The following is a 15,837-nucleotide window of genomic DNA, read 5'->3' on the forward strand; positions in this document are numbered from 1 at the left end:
AACAGACAAATAGAATTAGAAGCCATTAAGAGACAAAAGATAATTATCACATCTTACCCATCACTGTCAATCACGACTGATTTATCCAAAGAGAAAGGAACCAGAGAGAGAGAGTGTGCATTCGTGGAGCATTTATTTATTTATTTATTATTAGTCTGAAAAGTCTCAGGTAACACTGATCGTCCGGCTACTGAAGGACGTTTCATAAATAGCAGCATTCTGGCAGTTTATCACAATGAACCATGATATTGCAGGTCGTGTCTCCGCGCTCAGGTTTGCAGTCACGCTCCTCTGCTGAGATCTTCATTTGTCCTTTATAAAAAATACCCAGGCTGATTGACAGCACCTGGAAATGAGGTCGTGTATCATTCTTACATCACATCGCATCATCGCCGGCATCACAAGCACTCCCAAATGTGGAACATTAACCGTCCGTTAGAAGACACCAGAAGTCAACTCCAGTCAAAGAGGACGGAGGACAAACTGGGAAGCATGTCAAACGCAGACGGGTTAACCTTTATTTGACAGGAGCGAGATCCAGAAACAAGTCTCTTTTACAGGAGTGTCTTTACAGTGAAACCTAAATATGAAGAGATAGTGAATTACAGGCTAATGTAAACAGTAGTACCAAAATCATAAAATATTCACACTGCCACACTAAATAGGTCTGTTCTAACAACAACGTTCACATTAATGAATAAATTAAATACTATTTTATTATTTAAAGTCTTAAGTGTGCATTATATTTAATATGAAATTATTTAAACATGTTTGGTTACTCTTGCTTACATCTGTTGACATTTGCTATTGAAACAAGAAGACAGACAGACAGACAGACAGACAGACAGACAGACAGATAGATAGATAGATAGATAGATAGATAGACAGATAGACAGATAGATAGACAGATAGATAGATAGATAGATAGATGGATAGACAGACAGACAGATAGATAGACAGACAGATAGATAGATAGATAGATAGATAGATAGACAGATAGATAGATAGATAGATAGATAGATAGATAGATAGATAGATAGATAGATAGATAGACAGACAGACATAGATAGATAGACAGATAGATAGATAGATAGATAGACAGACAGACATAGATAGATAGATAGATAGATAGATAGACAGACAGACATAGATAGATAGATAGATAGATAGATAGATAGATAGATAGATAGATAGATAGATAGATAGATAGATAGATAGATAGATAGATAGATAGATAGATAGATAGATAGATAGATAGATAGATAGATAGATAGATAGATAGATAGATAGATAGATAGAAATGGAAAGCTGGAAATGTGCAAAAAAGTCTCTCTTATCCATTAATGACTTAACTCAATTAAAGGATTTTGTTTGTTAATTAAAATGACATTTTACACAGCGAGCTTCTTTTATAACACGCCACACTTCTCACTGATAATGCATGGGATACAGACGGTGAATGCGTCACAGTGAGCTGAGCTCTGGAGAGAATATCAAGTGCTCTATAGAGAGAGGATGAAGCGTACTGTTGAGGGACAGGCAACGGAAATGAAATGTTTCTGAAGCTGTTACTGAAGCACAGCGGTGTTGTGAGGGCAAACAAGACTTCTGATAAATAGCATGCCTTTTGTCTGATGTGTTTCCCAACTCAGACACTTCCAAACTTTAAGATGCGCTATTACACACGGTCATCTAGTGCACGGTTTAACTTTATAGAGCAGATAGCAGGGTGATAAAATATGATGTGTTCCTGGACCAACATCGTCTTCATACTCATCCCGGAACAACATTCCTGCCAAACAGACCTCACAAACTCCATAATTCACACAACGATGAAAGTCATCTCATCCTTTACTCACCCTCATGCCATTCCAAACCCTTTATGACTTTCTTCTGTGGACAACAAAAGATCAATTATGTGAAAAAGAACAACAGCACAGAAATTTGTCATGCAATCCATTACGCAACGTACTTGAATTAACCTTCCATTTCCAGTGAGACGAATAAAACAGATGTCATTTCAGCTGTACTTTTTAAAGGGATAGTTCACCCAAAAATTAAAACTGTCATCATTTATTCACCCTCATGTCACTCCAAACCCGTAAGACTTCAGTTCGAAACACAAATAAGGCTCTTTCTTATGAAATCCAAGCAATTTCTGTCCCTCCATTGACAGCTAAGCAACTACCACTTTGACACTACAAAAAGTTCATAAAGATATCGTAAAACTAATCCACATGAATTGAGTAGTTTAGTCAAAATTTTCTGAAGAGAAAATTTAATTTAAAAGATCTTCATTTGTGTTCTGAAAGTCTTACGGGTTTGGACCGACATGAGGGTGAGTGATTAATGACAGAATTTTCCTTTTTGGGTGAACTAACCTTTTAACTCCTTTTGGAAAAATCCATACAAGTAAAATTATGATTTTTTTAATAATAACTGGACAAGTTTGAAATATAGTATACAGCTGAATGTTTAACTTTCACATACCAAAATAGTAACCAGTAAGCAATTAAAGAAGTTGCAATAGTCTTTTCTTCCCTACAAATATCTTCTTCTCAAACGAGAATAAATGTAGGGCGGGACTTGATTTTGTCCATTGTGAATTGATTGGATGGTTGTGGTTTGCTATTGGTGGATCTCATGTGAGTGACAGGTTGCCCCGCCCTCACGCCAGTAAACACATCATCAGAGACAGAGAAATGTTGCTGCAAGAGGGAAGGGAAGTTATTTTGATTAAAATTACGAGGGCACATGAATTAAAAAAAAAATAAAGATGTACACGGATAAATCATTTATAATAAGCACTGCAATATTCCATAAAAAAACAAGAATCATCCATTTTTGATTTCATGGTGACTTTAATAATTTAAAAAATGAAAGCGTTCACAGAGACGTCACACTATCAGAACTATTATTATCGTATGCCTGTAGAATATGAAATTTATATAAAAAAGTTTTATTTAATGTTCAGGGAAATAAATCAAGGAAATGACAGCTGCTAACAGAAGGACAAGACTGATAAAATGGTTCATAACAAATGGTTTAATGCATCATAGAGCATTTCACATGCAGGGACTTTCATGCATCCGTTTCATTTGCCTTTCTTCTTCTGTTGTTCCTGGAAGAAGTCATTGCACGCAACCGTCAGCGCCGCCACCAGCACGACAAACTCGTTAAAGTCGACTTCGTTATCCTTGTTGGAGTCCAGATCGTTCATGATCTTTTCCACCAGCATGGGGTCCTTCTGAGACTAAACAAAGAGAGGATAAACAAAACAACTCAGCACAGCATGTAATATATCAGTTTTATATTGTGCATTTACAAATCAATTAATCTGGTCCTGGATGCTGATTGGTCAAATCAACGTTCCAGTCATGCTAAAATAAGATATATATAGTATTTTATATTTTATTTCATATTTAATATATAATATATATGTATAACAATTTTATCAAATAAAAGTATGTTTTTTATAAATCATATGTATCAATAAATGCATCAAAATCATTTAGCAAAAAAAAAAATATATATAAAATGTGAACAAACAAAGTTATTATATAAGGTATTATATAAAGTATTCAGACCCTTAATTTTTTGTTAACCTTGTATGTTGCAGTCTTATTTAAATTATTTTTAATATATATTAATATTCATAAATTAATGTTTATATTTTATTAATTATACTTGATAAAAATATATACAAATATTTATCCCAAAAATTATATATTTTGATTTTTAAAAAATTGTCTTTTTCAGTCTGAATTAAGATTTGTTGTATTCAGTATACACTCTGATAGGGACTTGTTGTTAAAATGCATTGCTTTCTTACAGAAATTGCTTAAGGTTGTGTATGTTTGTTTTGATATGAGCACTAACTCTATGTCAATGTCCTGTTGTAATAGCCCATTTCCAGACCATCCAAAAAATATCATCGATCAGTCTCATGGATGTCCATTTATCCTGACAATATTTCCACATGAGCACAATTTGGGCAAAACCCATACGCCCATCCCAGTAGTGGCACTGGTAACCACTGAGCCGTGACCATCTAAGTCCATCAGCCTGTGGCTACACTGTATGATTGACTATCTGTGTGTGTGTGTGTGTGTGCGGTTAACACATTATGCCACCAGACACAGTTTAACATCTCACTCATTACTCTTTTTGCCTCCTAGTGTTACAGTACACACTCCCGAGAGAGAGCGAGTGTGTAGTGGCGAGGGAGAGGTGAGAATCTATATCGGGCTGTGTTCCAGCCAGTAATTGATGATGCGTAAGCAACAGCCTCCTTCTGATGATGCGTACACAGCTGAGACCCACATCTCATGAAAACACGTCCAGCTCATATTTCACCCAAAACATTAAATGAAGAAAATGAATAATTATGTTACGTAAAAAAAAAAAAAAAGTTTTTGAATCATTCAAATTTTGTTGCATTGAGATATTATTTCGCATGACAATTATGCTCATTTGTCCCCATAATCATAATGCAATCATAACATTTCAGTTATTTCATAACTACTTTTCAGTTTTTACTTTTTCCAGTTCCATTCAACTATATTTTTTTTATTTAAATTAGTATAAATTAGCATATATATATATATATATATACACATACACACACACTGTATAGATGCGTGCGTATTTATCTATCCATTTATTTGTGCATTACAGTAATGAAAATTTGAGCTTTTTGCATTACGATGATGAATATTTTGGGGGAAAACGTTATGAAAATAATGCCTCCAAAAAACTAAAAATGGTCCAAAAAATAGGCCTTTCCTTCATTCATTTATTTTTAATAATTTATAATTTGGGGGTGAAATATGATCTGGATGCATTCTTTGTTGGGTGGAAGGCATTACTTTTCCCTAATTAATTACTGTAATTTAATATTTTTTTCCCTTGACAAAGTAAAGTAAGGGATTACTCTTAATTTTTCGGTAATTTAATTACAGTTACTTCTGATGTAATTGCATTATATACTGTATAGACTATACAACAATTCTATATAAAACCATAGTGGATTCAACATCAAATTGTTCAAATGTATGTTTTACTGTAACCTTCTCCCTTTAAATACTTTGGTCAGTTCAAGAATAATTTATTACATTTGATATTATTTCTTTGAAAAAAATTACTGGTTGAGGCTGATATGGGATTTAGAAAGTAATTAGTAATAATAGAGATTAATTAGTACAGTAATAATTGAAGATGTAATTAGTAGCTAGTAATTGATTACTTTTTTAGAGTAACTTACCCTATGTTCATGAGATTCCCTTTAAAGTGAGAGGAGAGGCAACTTACTCTCCTCTTCACACACACACACACACACACACACACACACACACACACACACACACACACACACACACACACACACACACACACACACACACACACACACACACACACACACACACACACACACACACACACACATGCTGAATACGAAAAAGATCTGTGAGGAAACCCTACTTCATCAGAGAGACACACTAGGACATTCTGTTTTCATGAACTTCGTCTCATTGAGATTCAGATAAAGTTTCCTAATTATGAACGGGGCCAGTTTTATGTAACGATAATGTATCTGATGGGGAAGAAATAATTCGTTTAATTCACTTCCTCAGATTTGCAGCCAGCTCACCAAGTGGTCCGTCCCAGTATGTGAGCTGGAATTACATGCCTGTGTACGCAAGAAATGAATTCAACGCAAACACAGTAAACAAGATGAAAAGTTCATGGCAAAATTAACCAAATCATTATCACTAATCAACACGCCGGAACCAAAAGCTCCATCACATGGAAAAGAGCGCTGGATGTCAAGATCTGAAATCTTAAAAGATGGAATTAAAGGATTATTTCGGGTTGACTGAGCAGTCAGTGAGGTGATGTTATGGGCTGTTTTCTTGAAGGAAAGAAAGCACTTTGAACTTTCCCTCTCGCTCGCTGGGTGCGTTCATATAACAGCTCTCATGTGACACGAGGTCAAAAGATTCATTAATTCACAAATTTAAATTCACTTCCTGATAAGGAAACCAAAATGAACCTCAATTTCCAGGCTGCAAATGAATTCATAATTATCCACAGTGTAATACAATTTGTATACACACTGTCAAAATCCAATATAAATCTTGATTGTGACAAATGCACTATGGTAGGCAACTTTTTGGTAATAATTCCTTATTTCACACTTTCACTTTTAACGCATGTTTATAAATTCATTGTGATGCCAGTCTATGCAAGTAAACAAGATATATATATATATATATATATATAAATGTGCATATAGTATAAATTCTATTTAATAATACATATATACAAAATGTAATATATATTTTCTAATGGTATATATATATATAGGCTATATAAAATATATGGGTTTTTGTATTTATTTATTTTGAATTTATTGATAATATATAAGCATTTTATGTATAATACTTGATATAATATAATATATTTTCTAAATGTGCATGTAGTATAAATTCTATTCAATAATAAATATATACTATATCCCAGTGTGGATTAAGATTTGCTGTATTCAGTTCTTATAATGCCGGCCCCTTGGGGCCAATAACATATCGTATTCTGATAAAAGCTAGAAAGATCCATGCAAACGGTCAAGCTAAAGCAGAGACTGTGTAAATAAACAGATTTTGGCATTTCTGATTGCTAACCATGAGGAAGTCGGTGAGTTCGCTGTTTAGAAGATCCTTCAACTCTCCTTTACTGAGCTTGTATTTGTCTCCCTCGCTCCCCGAGTAGTTGTGGAAGACCGTGATGAGCGCATCCATGGCTCCCTCCAGTTTACTGGGCATGGCTGCAGCAGAGCACCTGTGGAGCGGAGAAGAGAAACGTCCGGTTCAAACCGACCCGACCTGACCTGACCTGACCCGACCCGACCCGACCTGACTCATGCATGAAGACTTCCAATAGTGTTATAACTTAAAGGTTACATTTTTAGCTTGACATTTAGTGGCAATATTCACTAATAAACACTTCAAAAATATCAAGATGTTTGGATATGGTGCCATGGCATTTCTATGGCACATGAATTTAATTATCATTTAGTACCATGATGTAGTATATCAAAGTGCCATATTGTCACAACCAAAATACCTTTGTTTGCAAGACAGTTCAGAATCATTTTAAATGCAAAAAAAAAGTCATTATTAGCCTTCAAATATCAACTGTGGTCTAAAGTTTGTTGGCTAAGAGAAAAGTGTCTTACCTCGTTCAGAGCAGAGAAGTGAGCTTCAGTGTGCGTTTGCGAACAGATTGTTTTCTGGAGCGGGTGAAGTTGTTTATGAGGTAACCTGTGCAGGAAAAGGTCCTCCTCTGTTGTCGTGGCGATGTGTCGTAGCTCAGGTGTTGCACCATTGTAACCCTGGGATCTTCATCCGCACCCTAGCACACACCTGCACAGAAAACACACTCCAAATAAAAGAGCAGCGGCCTCCTGAGAGCCCTCCATACACACCGACACACACACACACACACACACACACACACACACACACACACACACACACACACACACACACACACACACACACACACACACACACACACACACACACACACACACACACACACACACACACACACACACACACACACACACACACACACACACACACACACACACACACACACACACACACACACACACACACACACACACACACACACAGACACACACACACACACACACACACACACACACAAAGAGCATGCAGAGCTAACTTCACTTTTATGAGACGTTTATGCTCAATGTTTTTTAATCTACTGGTGTTTTGCTGGTTTTTAACTTTTTAGTGAATGCGTGAAGTTCACACAGGATTAACCATAAAGACGATCCACTAAAGCATCACAAACACAAAGATTGCAAATACTTTTCTTCATTTTGAACAGCATATCTATTGTTTTATCATTAAAAATTGAACAAGTCAATTTTGTGATTCGAAAGGTGTGCGTATGGCATTTTTCTTCAAAATAAATGACCTTAATAATTTGTTATACAGTATGATGCAATGACATTCATTCAAAATCTGGGGTCAGTATGATTTATTTTGAAAGAAATTAATGCTTTTATTCAACGATGCATTCAATTAATCAAAAAAGATTATGAAAACTACCCATGGCAAAAGTGTAAAAGTAGCCCAATTCCGTGGGAAAACCTCAGACTTGGCAACACTGGCTACAGTACAACAGAAGATAGAAAAAAAAGAGAGAACAAAGAACAAGAAAACATACTTTTAAACAGAATGAATTTAAAGGAGATGCCCTTAATTGCAATTATAGTATGATGATAAGAGATATGGGGAAGTTGTTTGCCATCTCCAAGACATTTTGGTGCCTAGATATGGCAAAGGCCCCCAGGGCTTCTGGGACCCCACATGGGGCCTCTGTACACTGCCTGCCCCACTTCAAAATGGCCCACCCTCATGTCTCCATACAGCTGGAGTGCCGAAGGGTTCAGAGTCATGGAATCTCACATGATTCAATTGAATTCATGTTCGCAGCACAAATGGTAGGGGCTTCATGTTTAATAAAGTTTAATACATACGGTTAGAAGAATTATATAGCAATGCCTGCCTTACCAAGCCCTTCTAAAAGCGATCAGCATCTCTGACCTTGACGGATACAAAAGAGCTCATTTTGGTCATTAAGTCATTGCAACTGATCAAATAACAAGGCCTATTACCTATGCCTGGGGAATGAGAGCGCGAGGGAGAGAGAAGATAAGAGACTACTATTAAGGTTCTGTACTTGGCTCATCACTTCACTGGAGCTTGTTTATTAAATCATGTGGTTATTAGTGTTTCATAGAACTAGAAGACCAGTACTCGATTCTAAACACAGATAACGAGAGAGAGAGAGAGAGAGAGAGAGAGAGAGAGAGAGAGAGAGAGAGAGAGAGAGAGAGAGAGAGAGAGAGAGAGGACAAGCTTGAAGGTCGTTGCTTCACTTGTGATATAGCCTACCTACGTGGTTTAATTAATTAAAGGTCCGTTCGCACCAAGAACGATAAAGATAATCATATTTTACGCACGATAACATTCTGTTGTTTTAAGCACGCGCTGCACTTTTGTCCCGTTTTAAATGCTCAAGCTCTTTAAAGTCACTTGATTCTGTTTGGGAATTTAAAAAAAAAATCTTTCATCCGTTCATTCGTTGTTGTGGTGAGGACTTTTGGCAAAAAAACGTTTGGTGTGAACTGGCCTAGATGTTTTCGTTCTGTTCTGTCTGGTTCAACATGTTCATAAAGGTTCAGTGCTTCGATTGGAAACTCCAGCATCCTCCGAGCAAAAGCGTTTACGTCACGACTATTATTGCTCGAAGGAACGGGACATAATGACGTAGGCCTACTTGTTTTCCTAAAACTGGGCTAATAATCCCATGGAGTTTACTCATAGGTTTTAAAAAAAATTAATTAATCTGTGAAAATCAAGATTAATTTATTATTTAGGCCTATATAATAATAAAAGAACGAAAAGGCAGACTTATAGGCTAAGTGTCGTCGTGTTTCGAGATCTGTCTTTCTCTCAAAGGATCAAGACGAGTCTATTTTTTACCTCCTGATTTTACCTGAGGGAGAGAGCAGAGAGGGTCAGGATGAGGCTCAGGTGTGTTTCACCCCCACCCCTCCAAGCTAAAGGTGTTTTCCGTTCATTAAAATGATGAAACGTTTCCCTTCGAACTGCTGTGTGAATTAGAGTGAGAAAACCTATTGAATTTGCATTATGAGCGATGAGTGACCCACAAACTCTTCATTTTTCATATAAATTCTCAGTATTTATAGTAGGTAATTGTCTAAACATGATTAAAGTAAACAGCAGAATGCAGCACATGGTAGTTTCATTTCATCTTGTGACGGTCGTTTCTACTTACTGTTTTAATGGCGATGTGTTTCTGACCTCTAGTGGCTCAACTTAGGCAGTGTGATTTTAGGATTGAGTCTATACTTATTCGTTTTTTGAATTAGTTTTTATTTTGCGATTTCACTTCACAGTTTAAGTACACTTAATGTTTTTTTGGGTTTTTTTTTGGGGGGGGGGGGGGGGGGGGGATTGTATGGATTGTATGACAGTGTTGTATAACACTGTCATACAATCCTTCAGAAATCATTCTGATGATTTTGTGTTCAAGAAACAATTATCAATGTTGAAAACTGCTTAATAAACAAACAGTTTAGCTGCTTAATATTTGTATGGAAAACGTGATACACGTTATTCAGGATTCTTTGATGAATAGAAAGTAAAAAACAGCATTTATTATTATATAGAACTCTTTTGAAACAATATTTATGTTTTTATTGTCACTTTTGATAGGCCTTGTTGATTCCTTTTTTTAAATTTCTTGAAATCTTACTGACTTCAATCTTTTGTATAGTGTATGTTTTATTGTTTCAGTATTTGTTGATTAAAGTTATTTGGACTGGTTTAGTTTTAGGAGGTAATAAATTACTCATGCTAATATTACAAGGTCCGTGTATAAAGATCACAGTGGTTTAATAGACGTCTGGTAAACTGTAATCCAATGCACAACTTAAAAACGACCTTATTTAAGTCATAAGAGTTTTTCTGGTATTGGAGGCACATGCTGTTGTCGTTGTGCCAAAATACCATCATGTAACACCTGAAAGTGACGTATATGACACCATTCTTCAGAACTTGTATATGGATGACTGCTTAAAATCTTGGCCTACAGAAGCTGAAGCACTCCCTTTGGCTCAGAATCTCATTGCTGCTTGTGCAAAGGGAGGATTTCAGCTGTCCAAATGGTTGAGGAATAGTCGTGTTGTCATGTCCAGCATTCCAGAGGGACAGAGATCAAAGGCAATCAAAGAGATGATCTTCCAATGGAAAGAGTCCTTGGTCTGCACTGGTGCACTGAAAAGGATAAATTTACCTTTAGGTTATCCATAAAGGAGCATCCTCACACAAGACGTGGCATGTTGTCTGGTTAGTTCCATTTATGATCCCCATTTACTCAGCCTGTAATACAGGTGCTCCAAGAAATGTGCAATGTTGGCTGGGGTGATAAGATTCCACAGGTCTTCTTTCACCGATGGACAAGATGGACAAGATGGCACTGTATAGCAGCACTGAAAGTACACCGGTGTGTAAAGCCCGAGGACTTTGAACCATCCGAACACGCTCAGCTTCTCTGACGCCAGCGGGAATGACTATGGGAAGCTGTCATACTTGAATGGTGAATAGTGAAAAACGGACTGTAGTTGCATTTATTTTAGGAAAGTCAAGAGTTGCTCCATTAAAACAGATGAAAATCCCGAGGTTGGAACTGACGGCTATACTGTTCTCGCTGTACGAGTTGATAGAATGCTAAAAATGGAGTTGCAGATTCATTTGGATTCATCTGTATTCTGGACAGACAAGCATGACTGTACTGAGATATATCCAAAATGAAATTAAGCGGTTCCAAACCTTTGTAGCAAATAGAGTGGCTTTCATAAGAGACTCAATGTTGTGCAATGGAGGCACGTAAAGTCAAGTTTGAATCGGGCGGATGAGGCATAGGGGTCTTGGTGCTGAAGAGGTTTTAGCATGGAAGAGATGGCTTAACGGGACCTGATTTTCTTTTAAAGAAACATTTTGCATTTGATTTACTCCCATAACTGGCTCATAGTAGCGGTAATTAATTCCTGAAAAATTAATCTGCACAGGTAAATAAATATTTTGATAGGTCTATAGTGCACACTCTCAGAAAAAAGGTTCAGTGGGGTTATTTACAACCATTTCCTGACTCAAGCACGACAAAAAGCCTGACAAAAGGCCATAGTTTGTCTAATTATATATGTATATATATTTAAAAAATAATTAAAGCTGCAGTCCGTAGCTTTTTTTGGGTTAAAAATTATCCAAAATACATATTTGAGAAAATATAACCAGCCAGTGTTCAAAACTATCTGCTTGCCGTAGCTCGATTCAAAATGGTAATCTTGTAATAATGTTTTTAATTCCAGTGGTACTGGTGGATTTTCGCGGGAGATTCGAGCATGTCTTTGCGTCATTACGTCACATCTGTACACATAAAGAAGGAGTCTCGGCTAGTATAAGCTATATTGAGTGTGAGGATGTTGGAGGTGGAGATTTATTGGGTTTTTCTTACAGCACTTGATATAATTAAACTTATCAATTTGATGGCGGATCCAGAAATCCGCCATGACAACAGATTCACCCGCTGTAAAATGCAAAAGACTTAGTTCGGACTTCGGAGTGGCTACAGAAAAAAAGAGACTGCAACCGGCCCATGCGAAAACAAGGATAATATCGGAAGGACATTACATGTAGTCACGCAATGCTGACGTTGTTAACATTAACAATGTCTCCAGTTCCAAATTCTGCATTATCATCCCAGTCCCAGAGGACACCCAGTTGTATGTGAGAACTTTGCGATTTGCATCTTATTTTAAACACAATATACCTTAAATACAAACATGTGAAAAAAAAAATGGCGGCTAGAAGCATGCACAGTTTGGCAGGAGCTGTGCGCTTTTCCTCCAGACTATCTAATGCAGCCATCTGAACGCCTTTTACAAAGTTGGATAATAATTTTGTATATTGTGACACTATTAATTGTGTCTGTCAAGCATTGTTGTCAGCAAGAGAATCAAAACTGCGTGTACACACAAACCGACAAGAGCTATCATCTTCTAAACTCAGCAAAAAAAGAAACGTCCCTTTTTCAGGACTGTGTATTTCAACAATAATGTTGTAAAAATCCAAATAACTTTACAGATCTTCATTGTAAAGGGTTTAAACAATGTTTTCCATGCATGTTCAATTAACCATAATCAATTAATTAACATGCACCTGTGGAATGGTCGTTAAGACCTTAACAGCTTACAGAGAGTAGGCATTTAAGGTCACAGTTCTAAAAACGCAGGACACTAAGGCCTTGTCCACACGGACGCGGGTATTTTTATAACCGGAGTTTTTCCTACAGCGTTTAAAAAAAAAATCCCGTCCACACATGCTCGGTCTCCGTCTACATGAAAACGCAAAAACACGTATCAAGCGCGGTCAAGAGCATGCCACGCCAGCAGGCGGCGATATAAACCTTAACTGTAAAGCCATGTTGGCCAATCAGAAGCGCAAATCTGACGTCAAACACAGCAGATAACGGCGCACACTCTGACGTCGCAAGGCAAAAACCCCGGTTTCACTGTCTACACGACAACACTGTAACCGGCGTTTCTGAAAATCCTCACCCTGGCAGGGGTTTTCAAAAATGTTCGGTTTCAGTGCGTTTTCGTGTGGACGAACCGCGTAAAAAAAGTCACGGTTATAAAAATACCCGTGTCCGTGTGGACAGGGCCTAAAGAGACTTGTCTACCGGCTGTGAAAAACACCCAAAGAAAGATGCCCAGGGTCCCTGCTCATCTGCGTGAACGTGCATTAGGCACGCTGCAGGGAGGCATGAGGACTGCTGATGTGGCCAGGGCAATAAATTGCCATGTCCGCACTGTGAGACGCCTAAGACAGCGCTACAGGGAGACAGAAAGGACAGCTGATCATCCTCGCAGTGGAAGACCACGTGTAACAACACCTGCAAAGGATCGGTACATCCGAATATCCAGCCCGTTCTCATCCCAAGGCGTCATACATGTGACGCTTTGGACATTTCGTCGAAATCTTACGCACATGGCATCCTTTAGCGTCAATATGAGACGCAGAACCCAAGGCGTCATAACCCCAGACCTAAACCTACCCATAACAGTGCGTGTTATATTGACGCTAAAGGATGCCATGTGGCGTCACCTATATGACGCCAAAGGATGAGAATGTGTTGGAATATCACACCTGCGTGACAGGTACAGGATGGCCACAACAACTGCCCGAGTCACACCAGGAACACACAATCCCTCCATCAGTGCTCAGACTGTCCGCAATAGGCTGAGAGCAACACATTCTCATCCCAAGGCGTCATCTAACTGACACTTTTGACCATGCGTCAATATGCCGACGCACATGGTACCCCTTAAGCGTCAATATGAGACGCTCATCCTCGGGCGTCATCTAACTGACGCTTTTGACCATGCGTCTAAATCCGACGCACATGGCACCCTTTAGCGTCAGTTAGATGACGCTTCCGTTATGGGTAGGTTTAGGTCTGGGGTAGGGTTAGGGTTAGACCACTAGGAGGCGCGTCTCATATTGACGCTTAAGGGGTACCATGTGCGTCGGCATGTTGACGCATGGTCAAAAGCGTCAGTTAGATGACGCCTTGGGATGAGAATGGGCTGCTGAGAGAGGCTGGTTGTTGTAAGGCAGGTCCTCACCAGACATCACCAGCAACAACGCCGCCTATGGGCACAAACCCACCTTCGCTGGACCAGACAGGAGTGGCAAAAAGTGCTCTTCACTGATGAGTCACGGTTTTGTCTCACCAGGGGTGATGGACGGATTCGTGTTTATCGTCGAAGGAATGAGCGTTACACCGAGGCCTGTACCCTGGAGCGGGATCGATTTGGAGGTGGGGGGTCCGTCATGGTCTGGGGCGGTATCAGGGTTTCCGTTGTCCGGTAATTACCGGACATTGGCCGGGAAAAAAATGAAATGTCCGTCAAAATTAAATCTCTCCGGTCAAATTGTCCGATTAAAATTGCGTAATAATCCCGCCCCCCTAACACAATATGAATTTGAGAATAAGCCTAAAATGTATAAAGAAAAAATACACCGACCTTTGGCTATGTTATAAAGGAACAGGCTCTACGAAAGTTATTAAACAACATTGCATGCTGCATTTCAAATAAAGCGCACGCCTATAACGGCTGTAATATAGACCTAAACAACGAACAATTGAGTGAGACGTTTAAAATATGGCCAGGTCCATTGATATTATTGATAAAGTTGATAAATTGATAAAGTTGACGATGCAGACTCGCCATCTTCGCAGTAGTGAACACGCCTATAGAGAGAAGTGTGCATGCGCCGACGCCTCCGTGTCCTGATTAGCCTATATTGTCCACTATATTTGCTTCTTATTTAATAATCCAGGCAAATTTGTTGATGAAACATTGATTAAAATGAATATACAATTTATACAAAACGAAATTTTCAAGCAAAAATAATATTCGAAGATCGTTGGGTTGATTATTATTCGAAAATCGCACCCCTCCACCACATGCACGCACACATGCATTAGACTACACACCAGAGCATGTGAGCAAAGCGGAGCGGTGACGCTTATTATAAGTTATAAACTTAAATATAGGCTACGTTTCATTTTTATAAATAATAAAATGTTATTATTTTTTTATTTCATCTATGTTGATAGGCTGTGTGAAAAGGGAACCGCATGAGATGAGTAAGATAGGATCATAAGATGACCAATAGGCCTATATATCGGAAAACATTTGGAATTGGTCAGACATGATTTTGACCACTTATTTAGTTTTGTTTTGTAGAAAGCCTTTCTTTAAAGTTTATTTCGTTTTGTATAAATTGTATCTTCATTTTAATCAATGTTTCATCAACAAATTTGCCTGGATTAAAAAATAAGAATTTATTCATATGAAGTGTGCATTTCTCTCTCTATGCGCGTTCACTACTGCGAAGATGGCGAGTCTGCATCGTCAACTTTATCAATTTATCAACAATTTAAATGTTTCATCCATAATCATTACTTTCGCCGGTTCTTTGTGGCAAGCTTTATTTCAGGTGTTGCGTGATATCTCTGCGCCCAAGTAGCGATCGCCTGTGTAGAGTCTCCGCAACGGTGTAGATTGAAACGCGCGTCCGAGTGAAGATTGCGCAACTCGCGCAGCGCGTCGTCCATGCAACTGATAGCAGCGGACAGCGCTCA

The 15,837-nt window shown here is 38.2% G+C and overlaps 1 protein-coding gene across 1 annotated transcript; it reads right to left on the reverse strand.

The window, feature by feature from the left end:
• Positions 1–2,904: 2,904 nt before the first annotated feature.
• Positions 2,905–7,491, reverse strand: s100z (S100 calcium binding protein Z). Its single transcript, XM_056258255.1, has 3 exons — positions 7,235–7,491; positions 6,681–6,837; positions 2,905–3,253 (listed from the first exon to the last, which is right to left on the reverse strand). The coding sequence occupies exons 2-3, from the start codon at positions 6,819–6,821 to the stop codon at positions 3,095–3,097; spliced, it is 300 nt and encodes a 99-aa protein (XP_056114230.1). The 5' UTR covers positions 6,822–6,837; positions 7,235–7,491; the 3' UTR covers positions 2,905–3,094.
• Positions 7,492–15,837: the final 8,346 nt, after the last annotated feature.

This window comes from Rhinichthys klamathensis, unplaced genomic scaffold (genome assembly GCF_029890125.1).
Source record: "Rhinichthys klamathensis goyatoka isolate OS25496 unplaced genomic scaffold, OSU_Roscu_1.1 h1tg000150l_1, whole genome shotgun sequence".
Lineage (NCBI taxonomy): Eukaryota > Metazoa > Chordata > Actinopteri > Cypriniformes > Leuciscidae > Rhinichthys > Rhinichthys klamathensis.